Genomic DNA, 15,139 nt, shown 5'->3' on the forward strand with positions numbered 1-15,139 from the left:
TGCCCTGATGAAGTCACAAACAGGCTTCTGGGGGACAGGTGTGTGTCTATTCAAATAAATGATCTTTTTTCCTGACCCTTTACATAGGCTTCCAGGGATGAAACTTTAGAGGCTTATGAGGAAATCTAGTCACAACTTCTCCTGGAATAATTCCATTGGGCCTTAATGTCTCATCAAGTCTTTTTCAAATTCTGGGCCATGACTGCTCTGTAGGTCTTGAAATCGATTTACTGAGTGATGACTGGCCATTAAAAAATAGAATAGAAGGCTGGATGTAGTGGCTTATGCCTGTAATCCCAGCACTTTGGGAGGACGAGGTGGGCAGATCCCCTGAGGTCAGGAGTTCTAGATCAGCCTGGCCAACGTGGCAAAATGCCATCTCTACTAAAAATACAAAAAAATTAGCCGGGTGTGGTGGTGCTCGCCTGTAGTCCCAGCTACTTATTTAGAAGGCTGAGGCAGGAGAATCACTTGCAACCGGGAGGTGAAGGTTGCAGTGAGCCAAGATTGCGCTACTCCAGCCTGGCGGCAGAGCGAAACTCCATCTTAAAAAAAACAAACAAAAAAATAGAATAGAAAATATAGAGTAATACATGTGTTTGTGTGTTTATGTGTGTATGTGTGTTAGATTTTGGAGTCAGAATTATTTATTTGGTCATAGTCAAACTATTTAAAAGGCAATACAGTTCACTCTTTGCCTGGTATAGATTTTATTAGACCTTAAAGAAAGTAACAAGTTTCTCCCTAAAAATATCATGGATTAGAATCTAAAACCAAAACATATGGTGTAAGTTTAACATAGCAAAAAAAAAAGTTCTTGAAAATGTCCTGGAAAGATGTCATCTTGGAGACTGAGTGATATTCACTCAACAGTTAGAGCCCAGCCACTCTTTCCTTCAGCTTTTGCATCAGGTTACTCTTCAGTGATACTGCAGGTAGTACCCATTCATTTAAGGTGTTGCTATATCGTACAAAATCACCTATCTTTTTATGCTAGAAGCACATTCACAATGAGCTGCGCACGTTATGAGGGACATGCAGGATTTGAGTCTGACAGAAGGAACCACAGATATAGATCATTATCCAAAGTTTATTTAGCTAATGGCAAATTGCTTGCCCTATTTTAATTGTTCTTTTTCTTAAGTGGATGATGAGATAGCAATGTACAATTTAAAACAATATTTTTTACTTATATTTTTTCTTTATTGAAGCATAATGAGTGAAATTTGTATATGTTTATGGTATACAATGTAATTATATATATATACACACACACACATATTGTGAAATGATTACCACCCAATTAATATATTCATTAGTCACACATGTTATCTTTTTTGTAGTGAAAATATCCAAAATCTACTCTGTTAATTTTAAGTGTTCTCACTACAAAAAAAGGATAAGCATGTGAAATAATGGATATGTTAATTAGCTTGGTTTAGCCATTTCACTAAACATCATGTCATACACCATATAGATACAATTTTTATGTGTCAATTAAAATAAATAAATAAAATGAAGATCTACTTTCTTAGCAATCTTCAAGTATACAATGCATAATTACTAAATGTAGCCACAATGATATACTACAGCAGTCCCCAACTTTCTTGATGCCAGGGACCAGTTTCGTGGAAGACAGTTTTTCCATGGACCAGTGTTGGGCAGGGGGATGGTTTCAGGATGATTCAAGTGCATTACATTTATTATGCACTTTATTTCTATTATTATTACATTGTAAAATGTAATGAAATAATTATACAACTCACCATAATGTAGAATCAGTGGGATCCTTCAGCTTGTTTTCCTGCAACTAGATGGTCCCATCTAGGGGTGATGAGAGACAGTGACAGATCATCAGGCATTAGATTCTCATAAGGAGCGTGCAACCTAGATCCCTTGTGTGCGCAGTTCACAATAGGATTCGTGCTCCTGTGAGAATCTAATGTCGCCACTGATCTGACAGGAGGTGGAGCTCAGGCGATAATGTGAGTGATGAGGAGTGGCTGTAAATACAGAAGAAGCTTCACTTACTTGCCCGCCATTCACTTCCTGCTGTGTGGCCTGGTTCCTAACAGGCTATGGGCTGCTATTGTGGGGTTGGGTAACCATGCTGTAGCAGGGTTGGGGACCCCCTGCTGTAATATACATCTCTAGAACTTACTTATCCTGTGTAACTGAAACTTTGTATCCCTTGACCAACATCTTCCCATTCCTCCTTTCCCCTGCCCCTTCACCTCTACCCCTAGTTCCTGGCATCCACCGTTCTACTCTCTGCTTCTGTGTGTTCGGCCTTTTTAGATTCCACATGTAAGTGAGATCATGCAGTATTTGTCTTTCTGTGTCTGGCTTCTTTCACTTATCATAATGTCCTCCATGTTCATTAATGTTGCCAAAAAGGACAGGATTTCTTTCCTTTTTAAGGCTGAATAATATTCCATTGTGTCTATATACCACATTTTCTGTATCCATTCATCTGTCAATGGACTCTTAGGTTGTTTTTATTTCCTGGCTGTTACACTATGAACATGAAAGCATAAGTGTCTCTTTGACAAACTGATTTCACTTTCTTCGAAGATGTACCCAGAAGTGGGACTGCTCTGGTAGTCCTGTTTTTAACTTTTTCAGAAACTTCCATACTGTTTTCTATAATGGATATGCTAATTTACATTTCAACCAACTGTATACAGGGGTTCCAATATTTCTTGCTTTTATAGTAGATATCTTATGAAAATAACTTTAAAATCATACATGCATGTCTGGTAATCAGTTTTGGAACTTGTGTTGCGAACCTTCCCAACAGCTACCTTCTCCTGCCTGCCATGGTTTTAGTCCCCGCACCAGTGGAGTGACTTTCCTCAATATAGTAAAAACTGTACACATTATTTGTACAAAGTATTTGTTAATTATTACCACATGTACCTATATATGAAGGCCAATGATCCTAACTGGAGGATATTTTGTAGACTGAGGAAAACACAATTTTTATGTTTATTACAATGCCTTTGATATACTTTAGGTCACAGATTGTAATGGGTTTGCACATAGAAGATTAGAGATGAGATGGTGTCTTCAGTTTAAGCTGCTATAACAAAATACCTTGGGCTGGGTGGTTTAAACAACAAACACTTATTTCTCACCGTTCTGGAGGCTAGATAATGTAAGATCGAGGTGCTGGCAAATCTAGTATCTAGTGAGCGCCCACTTCCTGGTTTGCAGATGGCTATCTTCTTGCATCCTCACATGAGGGAGAAAGAGGGAATGCAAGCTCTCCTATCTCTTCTAAGGGCACTCATCCAGTTCACAAAGGGTCCACCCTTAGAGCCTAATTACTTCCTAGAGGCCCCATCTCCTAATACCATCACATTGGGGGTTAAGACGCAACATGTGAATTTTGGTGGGATACAAACATTGAGTCCATAGCAGTGAGAGTTGGTGGTGATTGGGTGGCAGAGCCAGAGGGTGAGGGTCAGAATTGGAAAAGGTGGGCATTGGGATGGAAAAGAGAGAATGAGATGTCACTCAGTGTTCTGAGACTGAGAAGAGATTTCAAAGTATTAGATCGGACAGGAAGTTTTCAAGCGAAGTATTCTATCATAGAAGGCACCTCCTTCATATCTCTTGTAAAATCTTTAGTAAGGTTTGCATTTCGCACTAATGTTTTTGTGTAAGAGGAAGCTCTTTTAGGTGAGTTTGGAGAAGAACAGAGTTTCAGCTGCCCATCGGGGAGATAAGTATATTTAAAAGTAACTGGGACTATGACACATATGTATCATTCAGGAACCTACTTCTTTGCCTTAACATATGATTTGGAGGGATGTTTATATTGGTTCATATAAATCTACTCATTTTTTTTGTAACCACTGCTATTTTGAACAATAGTGTAGTGAACATCCTCTTACATAAAACTTTTTAACTAAGAGTATTTCTGTGCATAGATCTCATGTGGAATTTCTGGGTCAAATAGGAAGTCTACTTTATGTTTAGATGTTCCTACCCATTGCCTTCTGAAAAGCTCTACTTTCTCTTAACAGTATATAAAAGTGCCCCTTTACTCTTCACCAACATTTAATTTTGTTAGTCTTTTATTTTCAGTCTGAGAATTAAAAAGTGATTCTCATTACATTTTATCAGTGATGAGTAAAATTTTGTGTGTGTGTGTGTGTGTGTGTTTTTCTGTTTTTGTTTGTTTGTTTGTTTCTTTTGTTTTTTTTTGGCAGGGTCTTGCCCTATCACCCAGGCTAGAATGCAATGGCATGATCTTGACTCACTGCAGCCTCTGCCTCCCAGGCTTAAGCAGTCTTCCACCTCAGCCTCCCAAGTAGTGCACACCACCACATTTGGCTAAGTCTATCTATCCATCCATCTGTTTTATTTATCTTGCCTGACCCAATATTCACCAAATATTTGAAATCGTATTACCATTTTAGTATCTGTAAAAATTCTACAGATTTATGTTATATAGAAAACTATTTCCTGTTCAGGAACTAACTTTAATATTTACAGAACGTGATTTTTTTCATAGGACTGAAATTGCTCCCTTGTTTGTATCTTTGAACTTTAGGAATCTTTATGTATTTCTTAATGGATGGTACATAAATCTCAATAAAAAAAATTACCAATTTCTTTAGCCATCCTGCCTAGAAAACAAGTTATCTAGTAGAGGAGCTAGTATAGTTGCTATGAGTTGTTACACATGAGTTGTTAATATTAGGCTGCCTATTTTTATGCAGAAAATTCTCCTGTACAATAACTGTGATGAGTGTGAAAACTATATCTTCATGAGTGAAGCTACAGGTGTATGTTATCTGGATAGTTCTGTGAAGCCACATGTTTGTTATTTCCATCTGTTTAAGGAGCTATCTTGTAGAAGAGAGAATACACCTGTTCTGCATGCTGTACGTTAGCTGTAATAAGTGGTAGCTGTTGTAAAAAGGCTTAACTTGTAAAAAGGCTTAACTTTTCAATTAATGGTCAAGTCAGTCAGCCTGGGAGTTCATGTGTTTGTTCAAAGCAGTGTTTGTGAGAAGCATCCTTAATTAGAGACATGAGATATGGTTCTTACCAGTGTTGTCGAGGGGAAAGTTTCCTGACTTGGAATCTGTGTCGCTACCTTCTATAGCTTCATCTGAAAGTCTATGGTTATTAGCAACTTCCCTTTGCCCTAATCAGGGTTGTGGGGACTCAGTAGTTGATTCCCTGGCATTGTGGCTTTGTACTGATGGAATTGTCTCTTTGAAGCAGTGGGAAGGTTGGACTTGGCTCTGCAAGGCTATGGTTATGTAGGAACATCACCTAAATTTCATGCCCTTAACTTCTCTATGTGGTGTGAGCTCCCCATTTCTGTACTGAGCTTAAAGACACTGACTTCTTCAATATCTCTCCAGTTTCAATTTATTTTTGTGAGGAGGAGTACTTTTCAAGAAGCCAGTTATAAATTTGACAGTAAAAATTTAATCTACAGACCTTGTAAACATCCAGATGACATACATTTTATGTAGCTTTAGCGTTATTGTGTGGCCCACTGGGACGGTAATGTACTATGACATGAAGCCTGAGACTTCAATAATAAAACTCTTTAAAAGTAATCATTCTAGCAAACATACCTCTAGAATATTTTCTCCAAATTTATTTGATCTTTAGTTGTTTCTTCTAATTTTAAGGTAGTTTTATTGGTTTGCACATACCCAAAAGAAAAAATACCATTACCAAGAAATACTTTTACCATGGAGTAATATATATTGTTGATAGTCAGTAGTAAAGTTTTTAATTGTAAATGATCCTTAATTTCATTTTATTCTCATGGAATTAATATTTGATCTGTGTGGCTAGAAATGTATTAATCTGGTAATTAATGTACATTATGGTAGAAACCTTCTGAAACATTTTTGAGACATTCTAGTAGGTGTTGTAAATAGTGCAACACATTTTATGTATTTTTTATGTCTGCAAAAGAGTTGGTATATAAAAAGATATATTTCATAGTCCTCATTCATTTGTTATACTGGCAGATGTTGGTGTCATCAGTGACTTAGCATACAAATGGGATGTTCTACAGAACATCATGGGGTTATTAAGGATCATTTGATCAATAAATCAGTGAAAAGTTTGGCATTCTTTAGAGGTGAAAAATTGAAGGATAAGACACCTTTAAAAAAGCTTAATTTCATCTGATACTTGTGAAATATATCTTGGAGACAGAAGCTCTCTATCTGCAACATTTGAGCATCTTACTATGCCTTACTTAAATGAGGTGGCTTCTCAGTGTCTTCCAGTTGATTGAATACATGGGTTCTCTGCCATCCCAACTCAGATGGTGGCATTGGCATCCTTTTTGTCAAAAGTATTTATTCACCTGGCTATGCACAGACATCTTACCACTTAAAATATGTCATTGACTTTAGGCCAATATCTAGATGTTGTGGCTTTGGTTGAACATAGTTAAAAGGCATTATGCTGTCCCAAGTTCTTTCATAATCAAGCAACTAAGGTTCACAAGTTGTTATATCCTAGATTTGGAAATAGAAAAAATGAATTAGGGAGGAATATAGCGTTTTTAGAAGACGGGAGCAATCCCTGTATTCCAGCCTGGATGCTCTAAAAACAAAATAGTTTCTACCTTCTTATGATAATGCTATCTACTTAGTGTGGAAAATCCAAGCATCAAAGAAAGGTATAAAGAAGAAAGCAAACATTCTGTCAAATATCACTCTCTTTCCTATAAAAAACCCTCCTTAATGTTTTGTAGAATGTCTTCCTAGACTCCATTCTATGTGCGTATATGTAAGCGGCTTAAATGGTATTCTATATATTATGTTTTGCACTCTGCTTTTGACACCTAAAGTATGATATGCATGACTTTTCATATCTAAGAAAATAAATATATAATTATAACATCTACTACAATTTAGTTAACCAAGTTTATATCATTTTATGGGCATTTAGGAATTTTCCTTTTATTTGAAAACAAGTATTTTGTGCAAGAATTTGTCAGATTTAGTTCTATAAAGGGAATTGGTTAGTCAAGGGATGTGCACATTTGTCATTTTGGTACATAGAACCACATCGTTACCCAGAAAATTTTTATTCCCAATTACAGTATGTGAGATTGCCTGTTTTTACTCTTTAGTCGACACTGAATGATATCCATCATCTTCATCTTTGGCAGTCTGATTAATCACAGATAGTATCTTTATTTTTAATTTTTTATTCTTTTATCATATTCATGGCTTTAAATATTGATACCATATGTAATCTGACATCTCCATCTTGTACCTTATAATCCAGACTTGAAATATTCCAGTACCTGTAATGCTAGACATCTCATAATATTTATTTGAACTTGTCCAAAATGGAGCCCCTGATGTTTTACTCAAACTTGTTTCTTGCTGCTCTTCTGAATATCTGTTAATGGCTAATCCATCATTGCATTGCCCAGATCACAAATCTTGGAGTCATACTTGCCTCCTTCTTTTTGTGTCTCATGCTTCGTATCCAGGTACCTTCTCAAAACCTGTTCACTTTCAGAAGATATTTAGAACACTACTACTTCTCTTCACATCTGTGGCTACCACCCTGGATAAGCTCGAATGATCTCTCTCCTGCTGCATTGCTGTTGCTTCTCTGCTTTCTGTTTTCCCCTACATTTTGTTGTCAACACAGCCGTCATGGCATCCTGTTAAATGTCAGGGGAATTGTGTCCCTCATCTGCTCCAAATCCTGCAGAAAGTTACATCTCTCTCAGAATAAAAGACAAAATTCCTGCACGGGCCAGCCAGGCCACACACCATTTGCTTCTCCTCCTCTACTTCTCCCATTCTTCTGACTGCATCTCCCCACTTCTCTGCCTCTTTCACATGGCTCCAACCATGCTGGCTTCCATGATGTTTCCTGCCTAGGTCGCTCAAATACCCACCCTTGCTCCCTCATATCCATCAGATCTTATCTCATAGGTCACTTCTCAGCTAGAGTTTTCTTGACCGCATATTTAAAATTGCTACCCCATTCTCTGAAACATTTGCTATCTTCTTTCTTGCTTAATTTTTCTCCATCACATTTATCTCTTCCTAATAGAGTACACACTTTTTCATTTGTTTATTGTCCTTCTCCTCTGCTAGTGTAAAAGCTTCGTGATAGCAGGGATGTTGTCTTTGGTTCGTGGCTATATGCTCAGCATCTAAAATAGGACTTGCTAGTAGAGGCGTGAAATGCATAGCGTAGACCTGGCACAAAATAAAATGATGAATGAAATTTTAGGAGTGTTATTTGGAAGGGAGTCCTTTTGTCCATTTTCATCTTTTCTTATTTATATGCCATAACTTCTTACATTAGCAACATTACACTTTTGTTTTATGTTGCAGATATTTGTTTGGTCATCAAAGATTTTTGCTTTGCAGCTTTAAGTTTATTTATTTCTGTCATTTTAATGTCTGGTTTTCTACCTTGCTTGGAAAGCCTTTCCAGATTCAAAAGTAATTTAAAAATTTACTCAAGTTTTCTTCTAGTACATTTAAAGTGTTATTCTTCATTTTAAGAAAAATACCTGAATTGATTTGCAATTTATCTTATTGTAAGAGGTGAGTAGTAGATCCAACATCACTTTTTCCTGAATATCTGAACATTTGCCTCAAAGCCATTTACTAAACTTTCTACTCTATTTTCCACCAATTTTAAATGCCATATTTTTCCTGTACTAAATGTTCATGTGTTTTATGTAATTCAAGAAACCTACTTGTTTTTCTGTTTTGTTGATCTATGTATTTCCGTGCTGTCATTTTAATTTCTTTGGCTAAATAGCACATTGGATTATCTGTAATTTATCCTGACTAATCTTAAATATCTGTTCTTTCATGCTTTCTCTATATCTTTCACAACTAAAACCAAACATGAAAATGTCTTTCTCACCAACATTATGCTAATAGGGTATCTTTGTATCTTTAATATTATGTTCACTAAACTAAGAAAATATATAAATTAATAGGCTGTGAATAAAGTGACTTTTTAAAAATTACCTTTTTTGTTTTTATGTCATATGTATTATAAAACCCATCAGTTATATGATTTGTTTTATGTAATATGAGATAATAGTTTAATTTTTAATTTTTTTTAGCATTTATGAGACTTACTATCATGCCATCTATAGTAGAATAAGATTTTATTTGCTGATTTGTACCAAATGGGTTTATACTGATGTGTAATGTAAAAGAGGTGGAGTGAGCAGTGTTTGCTGTTTTGTTTTGGTTTTGTTTTTGAATTTTAGATCTAGTTAGTGGCTTTTCATTGTTTCTTGTTTATCAGTATATTTTTGTTTCTTATGTACCTGGGTGCTTAATATTGTTTGGGGAATCTCTGCTGTTTGACCTTCACAAGTTACTGCAACTTTTTGAGCCTTAGTTTTATCACTTGTAAACTGGAGTCAGTATAGTGTTTTATTAATCCAGTTACTGTTGTAATTAAGAGAAATGATTTATGTAAAGTGTTTAGAATAGCATTTGACACAAATTAAATATTTAATGAATGTTAATTAGGGTTAATTATAACGTAAGTGCTGTAGTGTAATTTAGGGAAAAACAGCACCTAGGACTAAAATTATTTGAACTGATTCAGCGAAGCTGAGAGAAAAGTGTGAAAACAATTTCTCTTTTAATAATTTCTTTTATGTATATTGCAAATGTTGTACCAGCAGAGTAAAAGCCTGGCCAGTGATAGAGGAGGCTTAGTTCTCAGAGAAAGTACACACAGTTTCACTGCAAAGTCGGCCCTGAGAAATCTCAGTGTGTATTCAGATTAGCAGTTTGAGATAATAGGAATAATTGTTTTTACTGTTTATCAAATTAATAATTAATGTGAGCATTTGAAAGTGATTTTTCCTTTTGCAAACGCAGCACATTTGTCTTTACAATTTTATGGTGGAAGAATGGCACTGGAAGAAACAGATACCGTCCACCTTCCCTTCTTTCGTCTTTCGCATCATGAATCCAACCTCCACTCATCCATTGTAATGACTGGTTGATTCTAGATCCTCCTGACTCAGTATCTTTCCTCTGCAGACCCACTCTGAGGAGAGACCGTTCCAATGTGAAGAATGTAAAGCTTTGTTTCGGACCCCATTTTCTTTGCAGAGACACCTGCTAATACATAACAGTAAGTCATGATTCAGGCAGTTGAGAACATAAGGAATTATCTCATACTTCGTTCTTATAACCTTTGAGAATGTAGACATCCCAAAAGTGTGCCTGTAAGTATTTATATAATCTGACTTTAAATGTAAGAAAGACCGAAAATTCTGCCTTTCACCTTTTTTCCCTTTAGATTTGCTTTATTTTTCCACAGTAATATTAATTATTTTATGAGATATTTTATTTTATATAATTTCTTCCCATTATTTAAAGTTTGTATATAAAAGCATATTCCATATTCAGGAAGATATCTTTGAATTTTGTTTTGAAACATGATTTTGTTTCCTTTCAAATATAATGATTAAGAAAGCATGTCAGACTCTTTAAAATATGGAGATATGTGGCATCGTTTTATGAGTTCACAAACTTTTCAAGTTGAAAAGGATCAGAGTGCACATCTAATCTGACACCTTAATTTGAGGGGGATACAAAATATTGAACCTCTGAAGCACCATGACATACTCAAGATTTCACAGCGCAAGGAGTAGCAAACAGGTCCCTGATTGGTGCTTTTCCTACTTACCACTGCCTGAGATTTCTTCTTTTGTCAACGGCAATTTTTTTCTTTTGCAGTAATTTTATACATACACACCTTGAGGTGCATTTCCTACTTGCTACTGTCTCAGATTTCTTCTTTTTGAAGTTGCATTCTTTTTCTTTCTGATTAAGTTTCATACATACGCACCATAAAAGTCTAACGCCTCCACTCAGAGCTCTTTTTATAACACCACAGAATGTCCAGTTATATCACTAAAGGATATCACTTTATTGAAAAAACATGTTATTGCCAAGCTGAGTTTTAAAGTGGATTCTCTGTTTAGACGCTGAAGTAGCCAGAAACTTACTACAGTACTATATCTAAAATTAACGGAAAAATTGTGTACCGTGGATAATATTTACTCTTCTTACTTTTAATTTAATTAGCTTAATCAGTAGAAAATCCTCTATACACATTAAGTTCCTACTGCAGCTTAAATTTTTAATATTCTTGAGGAAAGAAAAAATAATTAATTTTGACAGTTGGTTATACAGAGGCAGTATCTTGGAGAAATTTTCTCTGGTCAAGTGTTCAAAATGCAAAATAATAAAGATACTAAGTTTTCTTAAAATAAGTATTGAGTGGTAATGATTCTTATGAAATGCAATCTGCTTCCTGTTAAAAAAAGGTAGTGATATGCTCTCAGGCCGTTCTACATTCAGCTTATAGGTCTAAAGAAGTTATTAGCACAACTTACCATTTTTCTTATTAAAAAGAATGTGTTTAAAAATAAAATTTGTTGTGCAATTGCAGGAATTTCTATTTCATTACCAGTTTGATTTAGAAAAATAACTGTTATGAGATGAATGAATGTTAGAATAGAGATTTGGACAAGTAAGCCTCATTCACGCTATTGAAATATGGCTAAATTTGACTTGATGCTTGGGAAATTTTGCTTGGGAATGATGCAATTTTATTTCTAATGACAGCAAGGAATTCTTAACAGAAGTAATCTACCACCTTTGCTTTCAGTTTTTTGGTTCTCATTCACTTGAGAAAATAGGATTAAAGTGACTATGTGTAGACTGTGCTGTGGAGTATGTATTTAATATGATGTTGATCAGCACATTAATCACAGGTTTTATGAAGCTGCATCATGACATTTGGCCAGGAGAATCAACTTTGATAATTGAGTGAGTAAATGAGTTATTTAAGGGAAATAAAGTTAGACATCAATTAGTGAAAAGAATGGGAACACCAGAAATGGCTAAAATAGGACAAAATACTAGGCCTTGTCTTATACAATATGAAAATTAAAACCCATTTATTTAACTTTAAAATATGAAAGCTGTTGTTAGAAATTTACATCAGCTTTCTGGCTCAAAATGTGAAGAATAACTTGTAATAATTTTGGAAATTATTGCTATTTCCCAATATGCTGAAAACCAAAAGGCAAGTTACTGGCTAGCTTGTACGTACTAAGATAGGGAAAAATTCCTATAAATTTAACACAAAGAAATCTGCAATTAAAGTATGAAAGAAGGAAGGTAAGGACTTCCTTGCTATAGCTTGATGAGATTTTGTACAGGGACCAACATTTTAGTTCACTTGGTAGTTTAATGAAAATGCTTTGATAGGAGCAATCTTAGAGGTTTTATAAAAACATCTCTTTCAGTACCTGAATAGATTTGATATTAACATTAATGCTTACAGTCTTATATCAATTGATATTTCCTTATGCTATCACTGATTATACATCTTGTACAAACAGAATGTTTAAATGAAATGAAAAGAATAAAGATAGTTTACAAAAATAGTACTCTGCAACAAAAACGCACAAATAAACAAAGCTCTCAGAATCCACACAGTTCATGCATTGTATGGATGTGACTTTGTTTCAGACATTAAATGTCAACACGACTCTAAGAGACTTTAAGTTAGAGAGGGATAATTCTATTTAGAAAGACAAAGAGAAGGTAATTTTTCTTTTCCTTTTCTCCTTCTTTTTGCCCCTCCCTCCATCCTTCCTTTCTTCTTTCCTTTCATGTAAAAAAATAATAGGGTCTTTACATTGCTAAATTTGGTGCTGGTTATGGTGGAAGGAATTTAGAAGAGCTTGGCTAAAATTGAGATAATCTCTTACTTAGATATAGAAATTTAATTATTCTTAATTTTGCCTTGTTATCAATACAATATGGGAATCTATGCTAATATGACAGTTTTCTAAAAAAGGAAATTATATTCAAATACTAGTCTGTCTTGTTTATATAGTCACATACTACATACATTTTATACTGTATTGTTATTAAACATTGTGTTCTCATTGCGGACATTCATGGCTGTAATTGTATTTAAAATGGCCACTAAAACTTAGGCCTATGTGTTAAGAAGAACTATAAAAATAGCATTATATGAAAGTTAGAAAGTACCGTAAGATTTCTATATGTAGTTTCTGAGGTTGTTTTCCCCTCAGCCCCAGGCTGGATAATGAGAAGAAAGTGAAATACCTAGGGTGGCTGCTAGTCTTCATCTTCCTATCCCAATTTAATTCCTCTCTGAAAGACCCCCATCCCTCAAAGCCTTGGAGACTTTTTACAACTGCCCAAGGACTGAATCAGGGAGCCTCCAGTCCAGGTTCCTGAGTCAGTACTGAGGAAGCAGGGGCATTGTAACTCTTTCCCCCTCCCAGAATGGGAGGGCCTGAGCTCTGATGCACACCCTCTGCCCTCAGGAGTTTTCCTCCTCAGTTCTCTACCTATGATCCAGTTCCACCTATTATCTATTCACAGGAGGTCATAGGGACAGTGGTGGGATTTGAGGCGACTTTGGGAGGGGCCCAAAGGCAACTCACCTTGCTTGACAGAGGCCTTGTGTCACTGGAATCTATTTACCTCAAATCCCAGCCCCTGCTGCAGAAATGCATACTTTTTAAAAATGTTCATGGTAACTTTGAGAATTTTGCTAATTCAGTCCCCACATTTTCCAGTTGAGAAGACTGAAGATGTAAGATGAAAGGACTTCGGCCTGGTCACACAGTGAATTAGCAGATAATGGAACTGAAATTTGTTGTTAAAAAAAAAAAAAAAAAGTTACATTCTTAGAGCTACAAAGCCAACGTTTTGGAGAAAGCAACTAAGTCTGGCATACATGGGAGGAAATCAATAGGACCCTGCTATTGCTTCTTAAATGTTTCTCTTTGTTTCTAAGGTGAGAGGACTTTCAAGTGCCATCACTGCGATGCTACCTTTAAGAGGAAGGATACATTAAACGTTCATGTCCAGGTGGTTCATGAAAGACACAAGAAGTATAGGTGTGAGCTATGTAATAAGGCCTTTGTTACACCTTCAGTGCTTAGAAGTCATAAGAAAGTAAGTGGAAATCTGTTAGTTTGAACGGATTACATATTTAAGCAGTATGGGTATATATGTTAACTATCATGTGATAATTATATATTAATCTATCAAAATATTTACTCAAAATGACAAATGTGTGATTTCTATCAGCTCTTCAAACATGTTCGCTTTCTTCATATTTCAGGATAGACCTATTTTTTTCCATGAATGAGAACCTGAGTTAGATGGAGACTCTTCATAACCCATAGCTTTGCTGATAGGTGTTTTCTAAAAAGTACTCAATGAGCAGGAGCTTATCAATTTTTATTCATTTTTGGTTAATGTAGGCTGTTTCTTTCAAAGAAATATGAGTAGTACTTTAATAATTTTATTTTTTCAAAGTGAATTCTTATGTTTATTGGCAAGTTAATAGACTGAGCCCTTTTGGTATTGGGATGGTCTTTGATCTTTACGTTTCTAGAGCATAGGGACGTTTCTGGTACGGAATAGGGACTCGATAAATTTTTGCTTAACTCAAAGAAAATGTTCATATAATGATTTGGAGATTATATATTTTTTTGTATTGTGCTACTTGGGTAATTACCTCAAGGGAATCAAGTTTATTTTTTACTTGCCCAATAATGCATTTTTAAGTATATATTTTAAATAGTAAAATTTGTATTGTAACAAATACACTTAAAGGTTTTAATGCTGACTTTTTTCCTTATTTTGGAGACAGAGTCTCGCTCTGTTGCCCAGGCTGTAGTGCAGTGGCGTCATCACAGCTTACTGTATCCTCGAACACCTGGGCTCAAGTGATCCTCCTGTTGAAACTTCCCGAGTAGCTGAGACTACAGTCGTGTCTTACCATGCCCAGCTAATTTTTTTACATTTTCGTAGAGACAGGGTCTTGCTATGTTGCCCCGGATGGTCTTGAACTCCTGAGCTCAAGCTATTCTCCCATCTCAGCCTCTGAAAGTGCTGGAATTACAGGCGTGAGCCACTGCACTCAGGTGGTGTTAACTTTAGAAGTAACCATGAAGTGTGGTAGTTTTCTGCCATTAGTATGTGATACTGAATGAATGTGAAGAAATAACTCCTGCTTCAGTATCTATCTTATCTATCTATCTTATCTATCCTTAATACAACTGTTT

The 15,139-nt window shown here is 35.5% G+C and overlaps 1 protein-coding gene across 2 annotated transcripts in view; it reads left to right on the plus strand.

Moving 5' to 3' along the window:
- Window positions 1-15,139, plus strand: part of PRDM5 (PR domain containing 5) — a 208,114-nt gene that overhangs the window by 108,187 nt on the left and 84,788 nt on the right. For both annotated transcript variants that reach the window (XM_011996785.1, XM_011996786.1), the window contains 2 exons: window positions 10,047-10,140; window positions 13,861-14,021. In XM_011996785.1, coding sequence (XP_011852175.1) covers window positions 10,047-10,140; window positions 13,861-14,021 — 255 coding nt within the window. The remainder of the gene's footprint in view (window positions 1-10,046; window positions 10,141-13,860; window positions 14,022-15,139) is intronic.

This window comes from Mandrillus leucophaeus, unplaced genomic scaffold (genome assembly GCF_000951045.1).
Source record: "Mandrillus leucophaeus isolate KB7577 unplaced genomic scaffold, Mleu.le_1.0 Scaffold523, whole genome shotgun sequence".
Classification (NCBI taxonomy): Eukaryota; Metazoa; Chordata; class Mammalia; order Primates; family Cercopithecidae; genus Mandrillus; species Mandrillus leucophaeus.